Source organism: Leptonychotes weddellii, chromosome 12, assembly GCF_054177405.1.
Source record: "Leptonychotes weddellii isolate Sample4059 chromosome 12, ASM5417740v2, whole genome shotgun sequence".
Classification (NCBI taxonomy): Eukaryota; Metazoa; Chordata; class Mammalia; order Carnivora; family Phocidae; genus Leptonychotes; species Leptonychotes weddellii.
Window position 1 is genome coordinate 33,327,953 of NC_138380.1, and position 20,050 is coordinate 33,348,002.

General features: G+C 43.7%; 1 protein-coding gene across 1 annotated transcript; it reads right to left on the minus strand.

Moving 5' to 3' along the window:
* Window positions 1-7,055: 7,055 nt before the first annotated feature.
* On the minus strand, window positions 7,056-19,219 carry LSMEM1 (leucine rich single-pass membrane protein 1). Its single transcript, XM_081800227.1, has 4 exons — window positions 17,894-19,219; window positions 13,819-13,947; window positions 11,965-12,093; window positions 7,056-8,390 (listed from the first exon to the last, which is right to left on the minus strand). Exons 2-4 carry the CDS (start codon window positions 13,940-13,942, stop codon window positions 8,260-8,262), a joined length of 384 nt encoding a protein of 127 aa, XP_081656353.1. The 5' UTR covers window positions 13,943-13,947; window positions 17,894-19,219; the 3' UTR covers window positions 7,056-8,259.
* Between the last annotated feature and the right edge of the window lie 831 nt (window positions 19,220-20,050).

The following is a 20,050-nucleotide window of genomic DNA, read 5'->3' on the forward strand; positions in this document are numbered from 1 at the left end:
ATGAACAACTAGTGTGAATTACAGGAAGCACAAGCCAGCCTTATGAAGGAGAGATGACTTGCTGGCCAGGTATTTCTTTTTCTAAACTTCATGAGTCAGAAATTGAGCTCAACACTGACTAAGAGCCAGCAACACAAAGATTTTCTTGTCTCCAACACAAGTTAGAGTCTCCAAACCAGGTCAGTTTCATGGGCAATCAACCCATGCAGTCGCACAGGACCCTTTGTTTAGTCTAATAATCTCCTATCATCATCTTGGAATTAATAATTTACAAAGGGCTGGGGCGCCTGGGTGGCTCAGTTGGTTAAGCGACTGCCTTCGGCTCAGGTCATGATCCTGGAGTCCCAGGATCGAGTCCCGCATCGAGCTCCCTGCTCGGCGGGGAGTCTGCTTCTCCCTCTGACCCTAACCCCTCTCGTGTGCTCTCTCTCATTCTCTCTCTCTCAAAATAAATAAATAAAATCTTTAAAAAAAAAATAATAATTTACAAAGGGCTTGCAATTTCATTTTACACTGGACCACATAGATAGCTGATCCTGTAATAAACCCAAGACTATAAAGAATTTTACCACTTCTCACAAAATGTCTTTTTCCCCCCATATCTAAGATAATGGATAAATCTAGAGAGATATTAAAGCAAGAACAAGGACCATCCATTCACCCCCTTTCTCTGCAAGACCCCCCACCCCCCTCTGTCATACCTGCCAACTGACTTTCCCCAGTCTTCCTTCCCCAGGACAATAAGCACAAGATTAATGAGATCGTGCTTTGACAGCCTGAGCTGCATCATAAGAGTCCACAGAACAATGGGTTCCTCCACAGAGATCACTCCATGTTAATAAAATCTTTCTCTGATCAAGCAACATCTCTAACCTTTCCAGATTAAATCACCTTTCTTCTTGCAGAATCCACAATCTGTCTTCAGTAAGAAGCTACATTAGCAGAAAGGACAGCAGGCTTACAAGGCCTAAGAGAGTTAGAGATTTCTTATCCCAAAATAGTATTAATAACTAAGAAGTTGTAGGAAATACACATGGTTGTAATATATTCCAATAGCTACAACCTTTTATTCATACATGCAAAAAGCCCCCCTCTGGCCAGGCACTGTCAGGTACTGAGGATTCAAGGATGAACAGAGCATAGTTTCTACCCTCATGGCGGTTATGGTCCAGTCTTTTAAACATGTTCCATTTACCTAAGTCCAAATATTGAACAGGCAATTCATTCTATATTTGAAGCACAGTAGAAAGATGTGGATTGAAGAAACAGATATGGAAATCATCTATATATAAGTGGCATTTAAAACCGTAAGATAAACTAACCCAGAAATAGTGTGGAGAGACAGAACAGTGGGCAAAACCCCAGGGAATGGCAACTTGGAGAAGGGAGGCAGAGCCAGAGGGGCCCCGGCAGGGAAGGGAATGGAAACACCAGGAGTACAGAAGGGAAACCAGGAGAGTGCTGACCCAGAGGCCAAGAGAGTGAAGAGTTTCATGAAAGGAATGTTTAATAAGGTCAAATACAACAAAAAGAAGTCCACTAAGAAAAAGTTTGGGAAATGGCCATTGGACCTAGCAATGACGTCGTAAGTTCTATTACCTCAGCAAGGACAGTTTCCACAGACAGGTAGGGGTGAATGCTCAATTGCAGCAGGCAGTGAGAAATGGATGGGAGGTCCACCTATAAGAGACAACAGGTGTAGCCCACCATTTCGAGAACTTCAGATACGAAGGAGAAGAAAAAAAGACTGGCTAAAGGAGATAGCAGGAGAAGGATTTATTAGGGTAAGAGAGACATACGTGGGTATCAAGAAGGAGCTAGTGTGAAAGGACAGACAGACTAGAAAGATCATGGTCCCAGGTTAGAAAAAGAGACTGAGATCAAGGACAGAAGGCGCTGCACATTGACGAAAGTCTTGAGGAAAAGCCACAGTTGAAATGAGGCTGTAGGTAGGTCTGTTGAGAGAGAAGATGGCCATTCAGAGAAACCCTCCTGATGGCTTCAGTAGTCTCTCTGAAGGTAGGGTGACAAACAATCCCAGTTTGCTGGGGACAGAAGGCTTTAGCAGGACAGCTGGTCAGCGTATTGTCGGCTCAGGGACATGCCTTCCCTCCCTGAACCTTTCTAGCTCTTACTCTCTGGGTCACAAAATTGGGGTTATGCCCCAAATGGTTATGCCTTATTTCTTGTTTTTCCATTGTGTAGTGATCTTATCTTCCCACTTAGGGGTAAGTTCTATGAGGGTGGAATGTCTGTGCGGTGAAAAGACACTTAAGGAGCTTGATACATTCCTCTGGTTCATAGGGAGATACTTCCTGACAGACCTGAAACAAGATTACCTTGTTAATCTTCTTAAAAGACCTTCTTAAAAGTGGGATCAAAGAGGCCCCCTCTATGGACTTTCCCAAAATTCAAGAAAACTATGAACCTCTCACCAGAGCCAGCAGAAAACCCACTCCTTGGCATCAAACTCTGCTCTCAGCACTTGGCTGTGAATGAGAAAAATAACAGCCACTCTCCTTAATTAAGTGCTTACCAGGTACTAGGCATCATTTTGTTCAATTATTATAGCAACCTTATTAGGTGGGATCATTCCCATTTTATAGTAAGATAACCAACACTCAGAAAAGGTAAATAGCTTAGTCAAGGTCACGTAGCTGGCAAGCAGCAGAACCAGATTCAAAGGAAGGTCCTTCAACCCCAAAGCACAGAGTCTTCACCACTATCTATGTGATCTTCTAGTCTAATAGCCTTTTCCCCAGACATAAGCCCACAGATGTCCTATGTCTGAAACAACCATTCACCCTCCCATGGATATCAAACTATATTTTAACACTCACCTCCTTTCTTCCTTTCAAAGTGACCTCCTTCCTCTGAAATAACCAACTGCCACCAGGTGTCCCTCCTCTCCTATTAGTGAGCACCACTTTGTTCTAATTGCAAATCAGAGGCAATGCAGGCAAACTGGAAAGACTTCCTAGCTTGATTCAATTGCACACATTCACATTATTGAGCAACGTACTATGCCCTGAGGAAGCCCAGACGAGAGAGCCATGCAAAGGGTACAACGCAAGCACACAGTGACAAGGCAAAATCAGGGAGGTTCAAATCAGGTTCTAGTTCAAAGGAGAAAGAGATGGCATCAAATTGATGGGGGTAATGATTATGGAAGATTCCTTTGTGACTTGTACAAGTAATATGGAAAGAACCCAGGTTTTCTACCACCTGTACCGAATGAAGGTTTGAAAATAGATCCTAATGTCTTTTCCTTGTTTATTTTCTGAGTCTGTAAGAAACTCTTTCTGAGCCCTTAAGTGTGATTCAGAAGTTGACCCCCAACTCATCAATATTAAAGAAGTCTGGGGGAGTGAGGATGTGGAAGAGAATTATAATTTAGTCTGTGGCAATATTTAAAATGACTTTAGGGCATGGAGAATTAGACATTTTTGGTATTTAAGAAGCCATAATTAAATTATTAACTGGTCTTTCAATTGTTTGGCCTACTCCCTTTGTTCATCAGACAATAAATGCTCTGTGGCAGTAGCGCTCCACTATCAGGAAGAATATTCCCGATGGAACAAGGTTGTTCCTATGTCTTTGAGGACTCGTCCATGAATAATGCATCATGTTTTGAAATTTAGAAAGACATGAGAGTCAGAGGAAGCCAAAAAAACAAGGAAAAGCTAGGATCATGACTTCCTTTCCCACAGCCCATGCCTTCTTCATCTCTGTGGGAAGACACAGAGCAGCTAGCCCATGTCTCCCTCCATCTGGGAAGATTGCAAACACAGCAGCCTTGCCCGTGGGCTCTCTGTTTCACACCACGGCTGCTTTCTCTGCCCTCATCCCCTTCACGTCCTACTCCCCACATTCCCGGCCTGAAAGCAAAGGTCTACAGAAAAATCTTTACTATTTTATTGGCAAGACCAACTTAGAAGGGGAAAAAAAAGAAAGAAGAAGTAAAACAAAGGTAAAAGTTTCCTCGAATTTCCTTCTGACCAATTATGTGACTTCCTATAGGTCCAGCTTGGTCTCTTTTAGATGGTGAGGGAAATTCAGGGGCAACACAAGCTTTGCCCCAATTAACTCTTGCAAACACGGAAAATTCAACGACACGTAAGCCCAGTTTTCATCTCTTGGCAGTTTGAAGAGCTGCACCACTCAGTGTAAACGGAATCACAGCTCATTTCCACTGCTTGGTTCTGCTCCTCCGTGCTGAGGACTGAATTCATCATTTGCCTCACTTCATGTACATGATTGTCACTGGTTTCAGTTGATTGTTGAGTATTTTGGTATTGATTCTATTTTGTTATCTCACCACCTCTGTAGAGTTATTTCTAAGTCACTTGTAACTGTTACATCAAAGAGGAGGGACATCTGACCATTCAACAGTATTTTTAGTCCCTAGGGAACGTCAGTAGTCTGTCAAAAGACCTATAAAATGTCTTCAGCTGAAGATGTCGAAGACAGGAGGTTCTCATTCGAAATGAAGACAAGGTGGAATCTGAGAGAACGAGCGGGGTTGGGGCAAGGGAGGGTCATTCTCACGTGCAAACAGGCCTCTCCCTTAGGCAGCGCCCAGAGCAGCACTACCTCTCTCAATCAAAAATCTAAAATCTGAATCCTTTGTGTCTTTAGATCAAGGTCAAAGACACCACATTCCAATGTATGTGAAAAGACAAACTGCTGGACAGTCTACCTGCCTGGTCAAGTTTGTGTGTCTCACATTGCCAGGAAGCCCACAGGTCATGGTATCACAAAGCTACTATTTCAGGAATCATCCTTCTCTGCTCTCCTGGGGCAGGAGTCCCTGTCTGGCTTTTCTTCAGAACCCTTATCTCTCAGGGTTCCCGGCATCTCACTCACATCTGCTATCAGAATGGCTCTCAAAGGCTCTTCAGAAAAGTGAAATAGCCCCTTCAACTGGAGCTTACGCCAAGTGCAGTTGAGAAGGTCTGGATATGGGGGAAGGGAAGGAAATGAAAAGTAGAAAGTGGAGTGTTCTTCTGAAAACATTCATAGGTCTTTGACAAGAGATCATGAATGTTCCCTGGAGATTAAAAATAATATCCACGAATGACCAGATGGTCCCCCACTTTTTTCAAAGATTTTATGTATTTGAAAGAGAGAGAGACAATAAGAGAAAGAGAGAGAGAGAGAGCATGAGAGGGGGGTGGGTCCGAAGGAGAAGCAGACTCCCCGACGAGCAGGGAGCCCGATGTGGAATTCCATCCCGGGACTCCAGGATCATGACCTGAGCCGAAGGCAGTCGCTTAACAACTGAGCCACCCAGGCGCCCCGATGGTCCCCCTTTTTAATGTACAACTTATTAATGACTTATAAACACTACAGAGCCTGAAGAACTTTCTATCAAATTCCCCGTTTTCACCAGAAGCAATACCCTCCCGTGTTACCGAGGAACAACCTGAAAGTCAGGGAAGTTGAGGAAGTGAGGAGAGGTCAAGGCAACACTACTCATGCATAGTACCAGAATCCAAACCCAAGTTTACTCCAAATCCATGATCTGCTCAGCCACCCATCCAAACGGAGCACCAGAATCATCACAGCAACTTTTTAAAAACATGAGCTCCCAACCCCACCCCCTGCCTGCTAGCTCAGAATCTCTGAGAGTAAGGTCAGGACTCTGGGGGATTTTTAAGCCTCCCAGGTGATCCCTCAATGAGCACGCTAGCCACTGCGGTCTCCTGTTTGTGGCTACAGGTCAATACTGGTTTCTCATGTCTTATTTACACAAACATTCTCCCCCCTCCCACCCCATTTCCAGTGATTACAATTCACTTGTTCTGTAGAACCAAATTGAAAACAATAAGAAAAATTTTTTTTCAGGCTGAAGTAATCATCTAATCCATTTTTAAGAAACCGCACACGTTCTTGTGATTAAAAAAATTATATAAAGAAACCAGCGCAGAGCCAAGCGTTTAGCAACACAAGTTAAATGCTTCCGTCTGTTTTCTCTAGCTATTCATAATTTAAAAACCAAGAAATATGGGGGTGTTAACCAAATCTTTTGGTTCAAGGACCAAAATTTCTTTTAAAAATCTTAAATATCAAGGCCTCTCTGAGTAAGACATTAAGACAGCATATTATTATCAGGTGCTGGAAGTATTACCATTATAAGCAATTGACATGGATGTATTTGATGAGTTGTTCTCATAAAATCTATATGCTTATCAAAATGCCCTCCATCCCCAACCAAAGGTAATGTCCCACCTATCTTCCCCAGGTTGGAAAATAATTTGTTACTAACATACCATATGACATAGATCAGAAGCCCATTTGGAGAGAGGACCACACCTCACTCAGCCTCCTCTTGGATCATCTGCAGTGTTGGCTCAGGGAAGCCCAGCACAACCCACACCACTGGGTGCGGCACTTACGCGCAATTCCCACTCGTTACATAGAATTAAGTTTGTTCTGACTGACTTTTTCATCACGTCTTTAACAATACTGTATACCTGAAATGTGTTAAGAGGACAGATCTTAAATATTCTCACCCCCAAGTCCCCCCAAACACAAATGGTAAGTATAGAGGTGATGCATGTTAATTAATTTAATTGTGGTACTCATTCAACAATATATGTATACCAAAACATCAAGTTGTATACCTTAAATATATACAATTTTTATATGTCAATGATAGCTCAGGAAAGCTGTTTAAAAAGAAAGAAAAGTGGCGCCTGGGTGGCTCAATCAGTTGGGCATCCAACTGTTGATTTTGGCTCAGGTCATGATCTCAGGGTCCTGGGATTGAGCCCTGCATCTCTCTCCCTCCTGATAAATTATTTTGCCACAACCCATCAAAGTGCAATAAGAATTTTCCAGTAAACACAAATTTTAGATCAAAATATTCTATATGATAGCTATCCATATGAAGAGAGTAAGTATGCAGGACAAATGTTTTTGAGGGCAAAAATGGGTAAGTAAAATGTCTTGTGTTTATTTCATCAACTAGTGTTGTAAAATGTAAATGTGTGTGTATGTGTTTAATAGTTAATGACAGGCTTTTGATCAGCCCAAAATGGCAGAATCGCAATTCATTCTTTTTTTTTTTAAAGATTTTATTTATTTATTTATTTATTTGACACAGAGAGAGAGACATAGCGAGAGAGGGAACACAAGCAGGGGGAGTGGGAGAGGGAGAAGCAGGCTTCCCGCTGAGCAAGGAGCCCGATGTGGGACTCCATCCCAGGACCCTGGGATCATGACCTGAGCCGAAGGCAGACGCTTAACAACTGAGCCGCCCAGGCGCCCCATCGCAATGCATTCTTCAATAAACTTGCACAATATATTTGTATTAAATAAAAGATTTTCTAAGACTCATATGCTTTTTAAGCTCATTTATATCACACCATATCTTATATCACAAACTGTGTACCTTACCTTTTGGGCTAAAACAGGGCAGATTTCAAATATTCCAAATACACAATTTCCTACTGTAGCTTAGTAAAGACCACAAACCTATCAGATTGCTTCAAAATTAAGCAGCAGAATACTGAAGGATTTTTCATGAGAAAGAATGCCAACAAAGCTTATATAATATATATATAACCATACATTTCCTTTGTTCCCCAATTGAATGTAAACTCTTCTAAAGTAGACAGATGGTTTGCACAAAGAGCTCAATAAACATTGGTTGAATAACTTAGGCTCTCTCTACTGACCCCCACCCTACCATATATCATATCAATACTACTAGCAAATACCAGAAGGCAATTGGCTCTGAAACCCACCCATCCCCTGTCCTTGGGGAAGAGTCAGAGTTTAATCACCTGAGCAGAATTTTTTATTGAGAAGAGTCATCACCTGGTTCCCTTGAATACAAATAACTCACTGGATTCATTAGGCTGTCACAGGAATTCATAAAGGCGCATGAGGTGCCATGAACCTCACTGGTACAGTGAACTTATTCTGGTGACAACACTCCTTTTGTAAGAGAAGGTGTAGGTACAGAGCCGAATTCTCTTGCTAACTGTTGGTTCTCCTTCATGCCAGCCACCCTAGACCCCAATGAAGCAAAAGGACCCTACCATAAAAAGAGCCCTTTTCTGGCTGCTATCCCATGCCCCTTTGCCTTGGAGTTGCTCCCATCCCTGTAGCAGAAAGTTGGCCCCAGGGTTGGGATCACGAACCAGATATTCTGTTGCCTGCAGAAATGCGCATGCTCACTTCATAACCCTGTGCACGCCCAGTAAAGTGTGAAGCTCCGGCGTTAGCAGCTGCTTTTGGATGCTCATTTCTTTAGTTTTGTTCAGCATCCAGTTGATTGAGTCGCTTTACAATCAGGCTGTTGATTTTCTTAAGATCGTCTATGTCCTTTCCCTCAGCTGTTAGTCTTCTTGACACATCATCCATCTTGTTTCCAGTTTGAACTTCAAAATAGAAAACAGACTGTGTTACATTGGTTTCCAGGCTGTTCCATAGGGGCTCGTTAGTGCCTTGTGTTGGAGCTTAGCTGAGTGCTGAAAGGTCCCCTTGGCAAGTCCCCTGCTCCCATATCCCAGGCAGCCCAGAAACCCGGGAGAGAAATTGCTGAAGACTCAAGTTATCTACCAAGTGGATTATTTTTATAATTTTTTGGGGCCAGCCTCGACTACCTTTGGAAGCTCTGCGCAGATTTTGGCTGAGAAACATCACTGTGAGCAACCGAGGGAAACCCCCAGCATGTCTCATTATGAGCACGTCAGAGAAGGGATTGTTACATTGTCTTTTTCAGAGACCTCTTCTCAAAAGGTTTTCGGCTCCTCATCAGGAAATGAGGTTTTCTGGGTTTCAGCCTCTTTTGACATAGCTCTGCTGGTTCTGGATTACCAGCCCATAAACGAATATGTAAGAATTCCCCTCAGACCCTCCTAAGAACAGAGACAATACTTTCAAAATAAACAGAACTGGCAATGAAGTCAGCTATGGAACGGAACACTCTGAGGTCTGCTGATCACAGAGTTAAATTTTCCAAGGCATCTTTCAGGAACTAATGATGTTGGTAACATGCCACGAGGCTTTCGTGGATCAACTAATGTGGGAAGGGCAACTATACATTAGCGCCTCCCCTCCAGGCTTGGGACAAATTGTTGCCCAGAAGCTGCTTCTTCCCCAAGTTTAAAAAATTAGGATGGATGAATTAGGGTCCAAGACATGAAGGAAGGATCTTAATTGAGATTTGCTGCAGAGCAAGGCAGGAATCCCACTTGCTCCTGGGGGAGAATGTGAAACACATGAGATCCTTTCCCCTCTTGGGAACCTCCTAGAACATTAGTCAAACAGAGAAGGAAGCAGCAGTCGTGTTGGCTTAAGCGTGTCCCATGATACACTGATTCCAAATTAAATTCCAAAAAAGAAAAAGAGTTGCATGGGCAAAAAAGTTTACCGAAAAATTATATACTAACTTGCCTCTTGGAAACTCACAGGAAGTAAAAAAACGCTTTGAGCATTAGCTCACTCAGCAATTCTCAAACGCATTTGACCATAGAATCCTTTTTTTCTCCAGGCCACACTTAATAATATCCCATGCACGCAGTATTCTCTGGAATCCACTGCTTGGCCACTAGAAACTGCTACCAGAGGCATCCATAGTAATCTACCCTTGCTGTCTATTATTCCTTTTTTGGACAGAGATTATGACAAAAACAAAGGCCCCATAGGGTTTTTATTTTTCTAAGATTTTTATTTATTTACTTGAGAGAGAGAGACAGCGAGAGAGCACAAGCGGGGAGGAGAGGGAGAAGCAGACGCCCTGCTGAGCAGGGAGCCCGATGCGGGGCTCGATCCCGGGACTCGGGGATCATGACCTGAGCTGAAGGCAGACGCTTAACCGACTGAGCCACCCAGGCGCCCCAAGACCCCATGGTTTAATAAGAAAGTAATCAGTATAAAATAAGTCTTCTCTCTCTTATGTAAAAAGACCAGAGTTATAAAGAATACGGGTTCTTTCTCATCGGTGAAAAGGCTACAAATTTGCACTAAATCCCACTGAGAGCAAAAAGATTTCCTTGTTAAAGATGAGCACAGGCCAAGTTCAGATGCCTGAACCAACTCTGGTCTTAGGTTAAGCTTTGTCCGAAAGCCACAGGAAGTCCTTACTTCATTACTTCAGCGTAGGCAATGGAGGGCAGGGGAGCTCTGGAGCCAGGCAGATGAGGGTGTGGATCCCAGTTCTGCCTCTGATTAGCAGGGTAAACATGGAGAGGTAAACTCTCTGGGCCTTAGTCTCGCATTGATGAAATAGAAATATTAAATACTATCTTAAGAGGTAATAACTGAAGATAATGGATTTATGTGTCTGGCACAGAGCAACTGCCCAATAAAGACATTCTTTATTCATGTCTTCTTTCCATTTCTTCGTATGACTTTGCCCTCAATATAAAACACCAGCGGCAAATTTAAAATAAACCATATTTATAATGACGGTGACAAAGTGCATGCTCTTTGAGGTCGGGCGGGAGTGTCTTTGGGCACTTATCAGCTGTGGACCTCGGGCACGGTAAATAATCGAAGCCTCAGGATCCATAAAACCAGAATAATAGTAGATCCTACATCAGAGAGCTGTTATGAGGTTGTGAGCAAACAGACATCAAGTGCTTCGCCCAGTGCCTGCGACAGTGAATGCCCAATAGATAGTATATGTTATCAGCATTACCCCTAATCTTACTACCTATCATCCCACAGAAGAGAGGAGGTCCTTTGGGTGGCTCTCCTGTCTGTGGGCATACCTAAAATTTCCTCATAGTTTAACTCAGCCATTGTCCCAGATGCGTGTGGCAGAATGATAATGGGAGCATTCATTTTGGCTGGTGTAACATTTCAGAAGAGTAACCCATGGGCTCTTTCTGGCCCTGAAGGTTCAGGAACAACCCACATCCAACAGGCGGTCAGATACAAGGGCACCATTACTGTGAGGAGAATTGCCCTTGCAGCTTCAAGTGCAAGAAGGCAACGGCTGGGCCAGAGAGAAGCGATTAAACATCATACCTCCCTACCTGCCCCACCCCCGAGGCTGGATAGAGACCTGTTAGCTGGAAGGCGGGAGTCTGGGGAAGAAAAGGCGTCGGAAGCTCTAAAAGAGTCACGCCCTCTGCCCACCTGTCTCCCCCCACATCACCACCACCTCTACCTCTAATCCTGAATGAATTTAAATTAAAGGCATTCCAAAGACATGGGCTCTACTTCTCCTTGAAGATTTTTGAAGGCTACACGGCCTGCAGAGTAAGAAAGGGCAGAAGAAATGACAGTGTGGTGGATCCGGGGGGGAAAAGGTATCAAAGATGACTCCCTCCTCTCGGATCTGGGAAGGAGCTGAAAAATCCCGGATGATGGCCCGCAGGGGTCAGCTGAGAGAGAAAACTGGGGGGCTCGAGGGGAGGGGGCAGCAGCCCTGCCGCTACCAGGGCACTGAGGTCTGGGGGGGGGTCTCTTGGCTGAGGAGCTATGTGGGACAGCCCGGGTCACCAGGGGTGGGTGGTGGCAGCTCACACAGCCCAGGCAGTGTCAAATAGGAGAGAAGGGCCTAACACCTCCCTAACGCTGCCTCCGGGACCCTGCCCCAACCCTCAGTGCTTCCAGCTGATTCCTGAGAAGTGAGAAAACCTGGAAAGGGGTTCGAAGCCTGAATGTGACTCTGGTACAGAGCGGAATTAATGGAGGGGTTATGCCCCGGATCAAGCAAACCGAGAATCAGCAAGGGTAAGCCGCCGACCGTTTGACAGCGAGGGACTCCAAGTAAGACAGTAAAGTCATAGTAGGCATTTGTGAACTTTGGGCACTGTGGGCTCGTGTCCCCGTGACCCTCCCAGAGCTGCAGGGCTCACTCAGGGCACCTGCCCTCCCTCTGTCTTTCAGGGAGCGTAGCCGTGAGTGCCAAAAAGCAGGGACCCCTTGCCGGAATAAAGTTAAACAACCAGCCACAAAGTAAGAGTGTTTAAGTAATGAGAACATGTCGGTGGTACTTACCTATTAGAAAAATCACAAAGGAAACCAGGGCCAGGCTGACAATCAGCACCATTATCAGCCCCATAAAAAATAGACTATGACTTCCATTTCCTGAGTTAGTGCCAACGTCTGGGATTTTCTCCTGGAGCGCTGATAGGAAACAAACAAAAACAACAATGACAAAAACTCCTCAGCAGGCAGCTTGTCCGCAGACCTGACCGGTCCCCCATGATTAGAGATGTGAGTAGGGGATATGTCCATTTTCCCCTGTCATCACCCTGGAGAGTAACTTATGTTTTAGGAATGTCTTTGGGCTGGTGCTCTTTGTGAATTTTTTACCTTCTTCAACATTGCTATTCAAAAAACAAGCAGGGTTAAGCAATCTCCTTGGAAAGTTCTTTGAAGATGGTGTTAACACTGAAGGAGCAGGACCTGGGCTTTTCTCTGGGTGAGTAGGGGAGGCCACATGCGTTAAGGGTTCAGAGCGATGGAGGCTCTATCACCCTTTCCCCCAATGTGACCCCCGAGTAAAACACAGCTGGCTGGGACACCTCTTCTGAGTAGAAGGCTGAATACTCTGGAATGTCTCCCAGGAAACTCCTTGCAACATAGGAGTGATCAGTTTAGCCCACACCCATTTAAACAGAAAAATGGCGCCGACGTATTTTGGTTTCTTAGAGCTGTCTCTGGGACGGACCTGCTCTGGAAACAAGGTTCTTTTAAATGTCCTGCAGTTAAACTGAGACTGTAACCATGCTCCTAGAGCAGCTTGGGTCAGCCCGAGCATGAAGTGTCTGCATGTGGCCGTCATTTTGTAAGGCCTGCGTGCCTGGTAACACCCAAATTAAATTCAATAAGAAATAGAGAAACTTGGGGTAACAGAGACGAACGACTTCCTTTCTGTACTCTCTCCTACTTGGCATCCGTCCCACACACTGTGCTGCTCGACTGTAGCTCGGTGGGTGGCTTGTGTCCTGGGCTCCGTCACCCTGAAACAACTTTTGCTTCCTAATCAAAGCGATGGCCTAAGCCGGCACCCAAACACCTGTTTCTATTGAGACTGACTGCAATAAAGGCAGGTGAAAACCCGACTGCATTAAAATGAAGAAAAAAGCGAAACCTCAGGAAGGATTGAGAAGGGGAATGATAGATACAAATGTGGGACAGTCCGAGTTTAGAACGGGAATGGAACAAGCGGCCAGGGGAAAAATTAATGCTTGTGTTTGACTGTCAGAGTTTAAGCTGGAAAAATGGGGCTCAGAATGAGCTGATCGAGCTCGTTTACAATATTTAGGGAACAAAGTACACATTTAGTATTTAGCAGATTTTTGTTTTGTTTTTCCCCTCCTTTTTTTAACCCTTTAATTGGGGCCATTTGTAATTTGTAAGCAGAAAATGAAGTTGACTTCTTTGCCCGGAAAAATTCTAATGACTTTTTAAAAGCTGGAGGAATGCGTGGAGCATATTCCAGGAACCCACTACGAAGTCAGAGCTCTCTAGGAAAGTGGGCCCCACCGGTGACCTGGCTGGGGTCCCCAGAAGGTGCAACAGCCGCCAAGAGGGAGAAGCAAACCTCTTGGAAGACCTGCAGCCTCTACCCCTTTCCAGGGAGAGACACTCCACAGAACGTCTCAGAACTCTTGAAGACAGATTCCACATCTTGCTTAGGAGTCAAGCCCCGAAGCCTGCCAAGTATTAAGAAAACAAAAACAAAACTTGCCTGATAATAAATAGCCCTCCCAGAGCTGAGGTGTTCCTAATGCCTCCCCTCCCCCCCGCCCCCCCCCACACCCCCACAGGGCCAGATTAGCATTTGCTATTTTTAGGTGGCCTAGAAGCCAGGAAGGGCCACCAAGCCTGGGAGGGCACACATACGGAAAAGGTGCTGTGATCCGGCAGGACAGAGGTTTAGTTTGTTTAAGTCATTTATGGAATCCACAATATAAAGTTTTCTGTCTTCAGGCATGCCTCGAGGGCCGGTGTCCTGGGAATGATTCATTGTTCCTGGAAGAAAACAGTGACAGGAAGCAGAAGGCTGGGCCCAGAGCCCGGAGTCACAAGAATCACAGGCCACAGGCACATAAAGAACCCCCCACATGCATTACTTCCAGCTGAAGGTCTAGAAAAGCTGTGCTTGTCCAGAAGGAAATTTTTCCATGTGGGGACAACTTTGTACCTTTTTTTTTTTTTTTTGCTTGGCTTGCCAGGAAGCCCAGACTCAAGTGTGTGGCCCAGTGTGAGCCCTTTATACCTTGCTTCTCTGAATATCCTCCTCCTCTGATTTCTCATTTCTCACTGTTTTTCCTGGGCCTGCTTTTTATTTTGTAAGTTATTTTAAAATATTTTTTCTTTTATTACACTATTTATATTCTGGTGAGATAACTCAAATCCTTTGCCCAAGAAAGATAAAACTAAGCTAGTCAGCCTGTGGCCCAAAGATTCTGAAGGGGGAAGAGAGTATTACTGTGAACCATTCTAATTGCATGAGGCTTTAAAACAAAACTGCAATTTTCTTTTAAAGATTTTATTTGTTTTTTGGGGGGGGTGGGGGTGGGGCAGAGGCAGAGGGAGAGAGAGAATCTCAAGCAGACGCCACACTGAGCATGGAGCCTGATGCAGGGCTCGATCCCACAACCCTGAGATCATGACCTGAGCTGAAATCAAGAGTCAGACGCTCAACCAACTGCACAAAACTGCAATTTTTATATTCTCACTCAATATGGCATATGAGTTTCTACCTTAAATGTATCCTTTAGCCATGAGATGCTGGCTGGGAGTCCTCAAGACAACATCTTCACAAGCTTAGGTGCTACAGACAGGAACTCTATGGCAAGCTGGAGGCTTGACTCTGGGACATCTGAGGTCTCTTCCCCCTGAGTTTCCTTAGATCGAGGTCACTTACATAATACAGAATTTTAAAAGTGAGGCTTACATTTTCTAAAGACAGCACAACTTCAACCCTGAAAAGCCTGAATGGATTTAAAAGGTCTATTTTAAGATGTCTGTCCAGCACAACAGAGAACTTGCAGCCCTTTAATTACATGAAATACAGGGCTCTAGGAAGACAAATTCAAATTACTATCAAAGCCGTCTCTTTCACAGTTATCTCTTTTCATAAAATGAGTCTAATAGTGATACATGGCTTTTTGATCTGAAAGGGATTGTAGACATGTTCTAGTCTGGTCCCCATCCTTCCTCCAAGTGAGGAAATCGAAGCTGAGCTGGTGAATGCCCAGGATCATACATTTAGTTAGCTGCAGAGCTGGAAGCGGGCCTCTTGCTTCAGAGTTCATGTGTCGTCCCTTTCTTCTTCACATCCCTCCCTAACCCTCTTTCAAGCCTCAGCTCAAACCTCACCTCCTCTAAGAATCAACCTGCCTTTCCTTTGTGCTTTTGCCGGATGCAGTACATTCTTCCACCAGGACACTTACACTATTTTATAGCATTTATTGCTCACATCTTTGACTTTCCAAACTGACTGAAAACTCCTGAGGGTGGGCACCAATCCTATTCTCCAAATATCCAGCATCAAATGTATAAGCCAGTGACTTACGGTAAGTGGGAGCAACTAAAATATTTTATTCAAGAGTTGAAGCTCACTATTTTCAAAAGAATTTGAGGCAGTTAATCATAAATACACTAACAGAAATAAAACTGAGTGTAAAAATCATCATGTGATATCTACCTGGTCTCTGGTAAAGTCGATAAACCTTGTGCCTGCTGATAAGCAACACACTAATTCCTGTGAACATTTTAAATTTTTCTTTCAATAGCAGTTACAGAATGAAAAAAAATGGGAGAAACCAAATTCAGAGGAAAGAAAGATGTGAACATCTATAGGAGATCTGAAAAAAGAATCAGCCATTTCCTAAGTAGATTAAACTGCATTCGAAAATATTAAAAACCAGGAATTTCCCAGTGATATTTCCCAGTGATACTTGAAACCCACTAGTACTTGTGGGGAAAAAAAAAATGCTCCTGAAGCCCTAAAAAAAACCAGTGAGTTCAAAATGGACTGGGGCGCCTGGGTGGCTCAGTCAGTTGAGCGGCTGCCTCTTGATTTTGGCTCATGATCCGCGCTCAGCGCGGAGCCTACTTGAGATTCTCTCCCTCTGCCCCACCCACCACATGGGCTCTCTCTCTCTAAAACGAATAAATAAATCTTTTAAAAAAATGTCATGGACTAATTAAACTTTTTCTCAATCAAAGCTAAAAACTGAACAAGGTGTTTCAGTTATCCTGAAATTTTAATTAACAAAAACACATGATTCTCTGGGTACTTTAGATTAGCTACTACTAAAGCACCTTAGATACTGATATTACTGAATCCCAAATACACCCATGGAACATTCCTTTTTTTTTTTTTTAAGATTTTATTTATTTATATGAGAGAGCACATGAGAGGGGGGAGGGTCAGAGGGAGAAGCAGACTCCCTGCTGAGCAGGGAGCCCGATGCGGGACTCGATCCAGGGACTCCAGGATCATGACCTGAGCCGAAGGCAGTCGCTTAACCAACTGAGCCACCCAGGCGCCCCCATGGAACATTCCTAAGGGAATGACACGAAGTGATCATTTTTTAAAAAGCAGCAACTGCATATAAAATAAAAAAGCCTTAGAGATCAATCAAATCTTATCCTCTCACAGACAAAACCGTAGGGACTGAAGCATGGTCACAGAGTTCTGTTCTTCCAGAAATGTTTCACATTTTATCATCTCTTACACTTTACTATCCCCAATACTAATATCTGATGAGGCATAAAAGTTGTATGCGTCACATCATAAGATCATCATTCCGGCCACAGCTTCTATTTTAGGCTTGGTGACTGACGCCTGGTTCATTTTTGGGTCTCTGACTTAACGTCCTTGAGCCTTAGCTTCCCCGTTAGGAATGGAATTCCTAGTGCTCAAATCTCATACTGAAGCTTAATCGACATTTACAAGTGGAGGGCCAACTGGAAAATCATAGCCACAAAAGCTAACCTAAGAGCCGTGCAGCTAATTAAATCTCCAAATTAGCCTTGCTACTGACAAAGATGACTAGTGCAACATCAAATCCAAAAGTACAAAGGCAGCAACTTCGAATAAGCTATGAAGTGCCCTGAAAGTAAATTTCTTCTTCAGGGTAAAGTCACAATATAAATAGATGCCATTTTCATGTATTTTTAGATTAACTACAACATGCGAATGGAAAATAAAGAACTGGCAAAGAAAACAGAGTTGGGTGTCTGTGGTTCATGGCCACCAAGGGCTTATCAATGACTCCGTGAGTAAATGGATACAGGATCACCTGGCCCTAAAACCAGGACCCACGGCTGTTGGCATCCAGTTGTTGCTATCTTTGGCACCTCCATAGAAGGGCAACAATCAGCAGGGCTGGTTACTAAATTCTGCATCACACTAGCTCAGCCCTCCTCCCTGACCCTGGTGTGCAAATCTGCTCATTGAGATTGACCAAAGCAGTATCCTTTTAACGGAGCCCTTTCTGAAACCTTGCACTGAAACATGTAAGTAATTTCATTTTCCTCCAGCTTAGATCAATGTTCACAGCTGATTCTTTTCATCATTTAAGGACTCTCACTACGTACAAATAAATATTCTGACGAAATAGCTGTCTATGAAAAATGGCTTTGCTCTTTATTTTTTTCCCATAAGTGCTCAGTATCAAAGCTCAGAAATTACACACCTGTATTGCTTGCCACAGAATCATTATTTTTATAATAGGGCTTAATTCAAAGCTAATAGGAAGCTTTATTGAGTGAGTCATGGTAATTTGTTCTTTAATTCCATTTCAGAGTCAGTGCCTCTTCACATTCAGGAATTAATTTTTTAAGTCAAGTCTAAATCATTTCTATCAAAAGTTAAAAGCACAGAGCACAAGCCACAAAAAACATCCCAACCTCAAGGATCATAATTTAGGGTCGGCAGAGTAATAGCATGCAAATTACTTACAAAAATGTGAGCTTTGACTGCTAGGTTGCCAGGAAAAAAAAAAAAAAAAGAACCAACTATTCAGAAGCAACTGCAATAAAACTTTCTACAAATTCTGTGGTTCTTTCTTTGCCTTCCTTCGGCGCACAGGTGCTCCTACAGGGCCCAGAAACCCCAGCATGACGTCGGTCTATATTTAGTGTTAATTTAGCCAAGCAACATAAGATCCCAAATACTAACTTTTTTCAAAATGTCTGAGGTTTTTCATGAATATATTCCTGAAACTATGCTTTAAAAAGAAAAAGCCACCCTGCCTTGATTCAATTGGTAACTGATGAGGTTCTTATTGGACCCAAGTTAATGTCCTTATTTGGCTCCTGTGTCTGTGTAACGGACACATTTCTAGCGCTCCGGCCCCGCTATGCTCCCATATATGAATATGCAGTAGCGGACTGGAGCTGCCATTCTGACAACTAACTTGCACAGGACTCCGGGCCAACCAGACGACGGCAATCAGCAAGGACAGAGTAAGGGTGTGGTACTGACTAGGGGGATGGCGCCTCGGAGAGCTCCTAGGGCTTCCAGTAGCTACGAAACAGGATTGTGAGCGGGAGATTGTATACAGGCTTCAGACCCACTGCAGGCGAGGGAAGCACTTGGTCTCATCCACCTCCCTCTCTACTTGAAGGCTTTATTTACTCTGTGGGTTTTGAGGCATCCTCCTTTCTCAGGAATGTCAGGCTCTCTCTTGTGTGGTTCCCTCACACACATGCCAAGGAGCTTCTGCCCTCTGCTGTACATAAAAGGAGCTCCTGTGAGTCCCATTTGCTGGCCACAGGGACAGGCTATCCCCGCAGGACGCTGAGGGCTAGGTAGTAAACCGATACGCAGTCCTTCCGAATCCCACCTTTCACTGCCACTTCTAGATGGACATGATTCGTCCTTGAAACATTTTGTACCTCATTGAGAAAATGTTTGCTTCACAGAACTTCGTTTACATTTATATTCAGTATGGACCTCATCCTACTTTTAGGAGAAAGGAATGCCTTTCTCTTAGGCTTCATCTGTACCAGCGGACCAATTCATGGAGGAAGACGATATAACTAGTAACTGTCTTCTCAGAGGTATATTGTACATTAAAAAGCTATGCCAAATTCCATGAAAAATGAAAATGTTTGTTTGCTGCTAATTATCATCCTGTTTTTGAAATAATCTCCCAACTACCTGTCTTAAACCATCAGACTTTTTTTTTTACATTTTTTTTATTCTTATGTTAATCCCCATACATTACATCATTAGTTTTAGATGCAGTGTTCCATGATTCATTGTTTGTGCATAACACCCAGTGCTCCATGCAGAACGTGCCCTCCTCAATACCCATCACCAGGCTAACCCATCCTCCCACCCCCCTCCCCTCTAGAACCCTCAGTTTGTTTTTCAGAGTCCATCGTCTCTCATGGTTCGTCTACCCCTCCGATTTCCCCCGCTTCATTCCTCCCCTCCTGCTAACTTTTTTTTTTTCTTAACATATATTGCATTATTTGTTTCAGAGGTACAGATCTGAGATTCAAACCATCAGACTTTTGAAAAAATAATAGAATGGCCTCATTTTGAGCATTTACTGTTTTTCTCTCTCCTATAGCCTTACAACCCTGTGAAGTATCAGTCCCCCTTCAGGGATGAGGAATATGAAGCCTAAGCAATTCCTTATACCAAAATCTGAATAAAACCATGTTTTTTTAAGGATTGTATCTATGTATTTGAGAGAGAGATCACAAGCGGGGAGGAGAGGGAGAAAGGCTCCCTGCTGAGCAGGGAGCCCGATGCGGGGCTCGATCCCGGGACCCTGGGACCATGACCTGAGCTGAAGGCAGATGCTTAACCAACTGAGCCACCCAGGTGCCCCTGAATTTTTAAACCAGTGAAGGGGATGAAAGTTTTTATGGCTTATGACCAATTGTCTCCACTTTTCTGGAGAACCACATTAAGAGCAAAGCAAGAGGACATACCTCATTTTATCTATTACATACCTGAAAGAGCACATCAAAAACAGTTTAGAGCCACAAGAAAATAGGTATTCCCACCTGAATTATCCAGGGGCATCTTTAAGTATTTGATTTTTATTTCAAATAACTTTATTCTATCTAGATTCAACTCCCAGGAAATTCAGTAAATGTC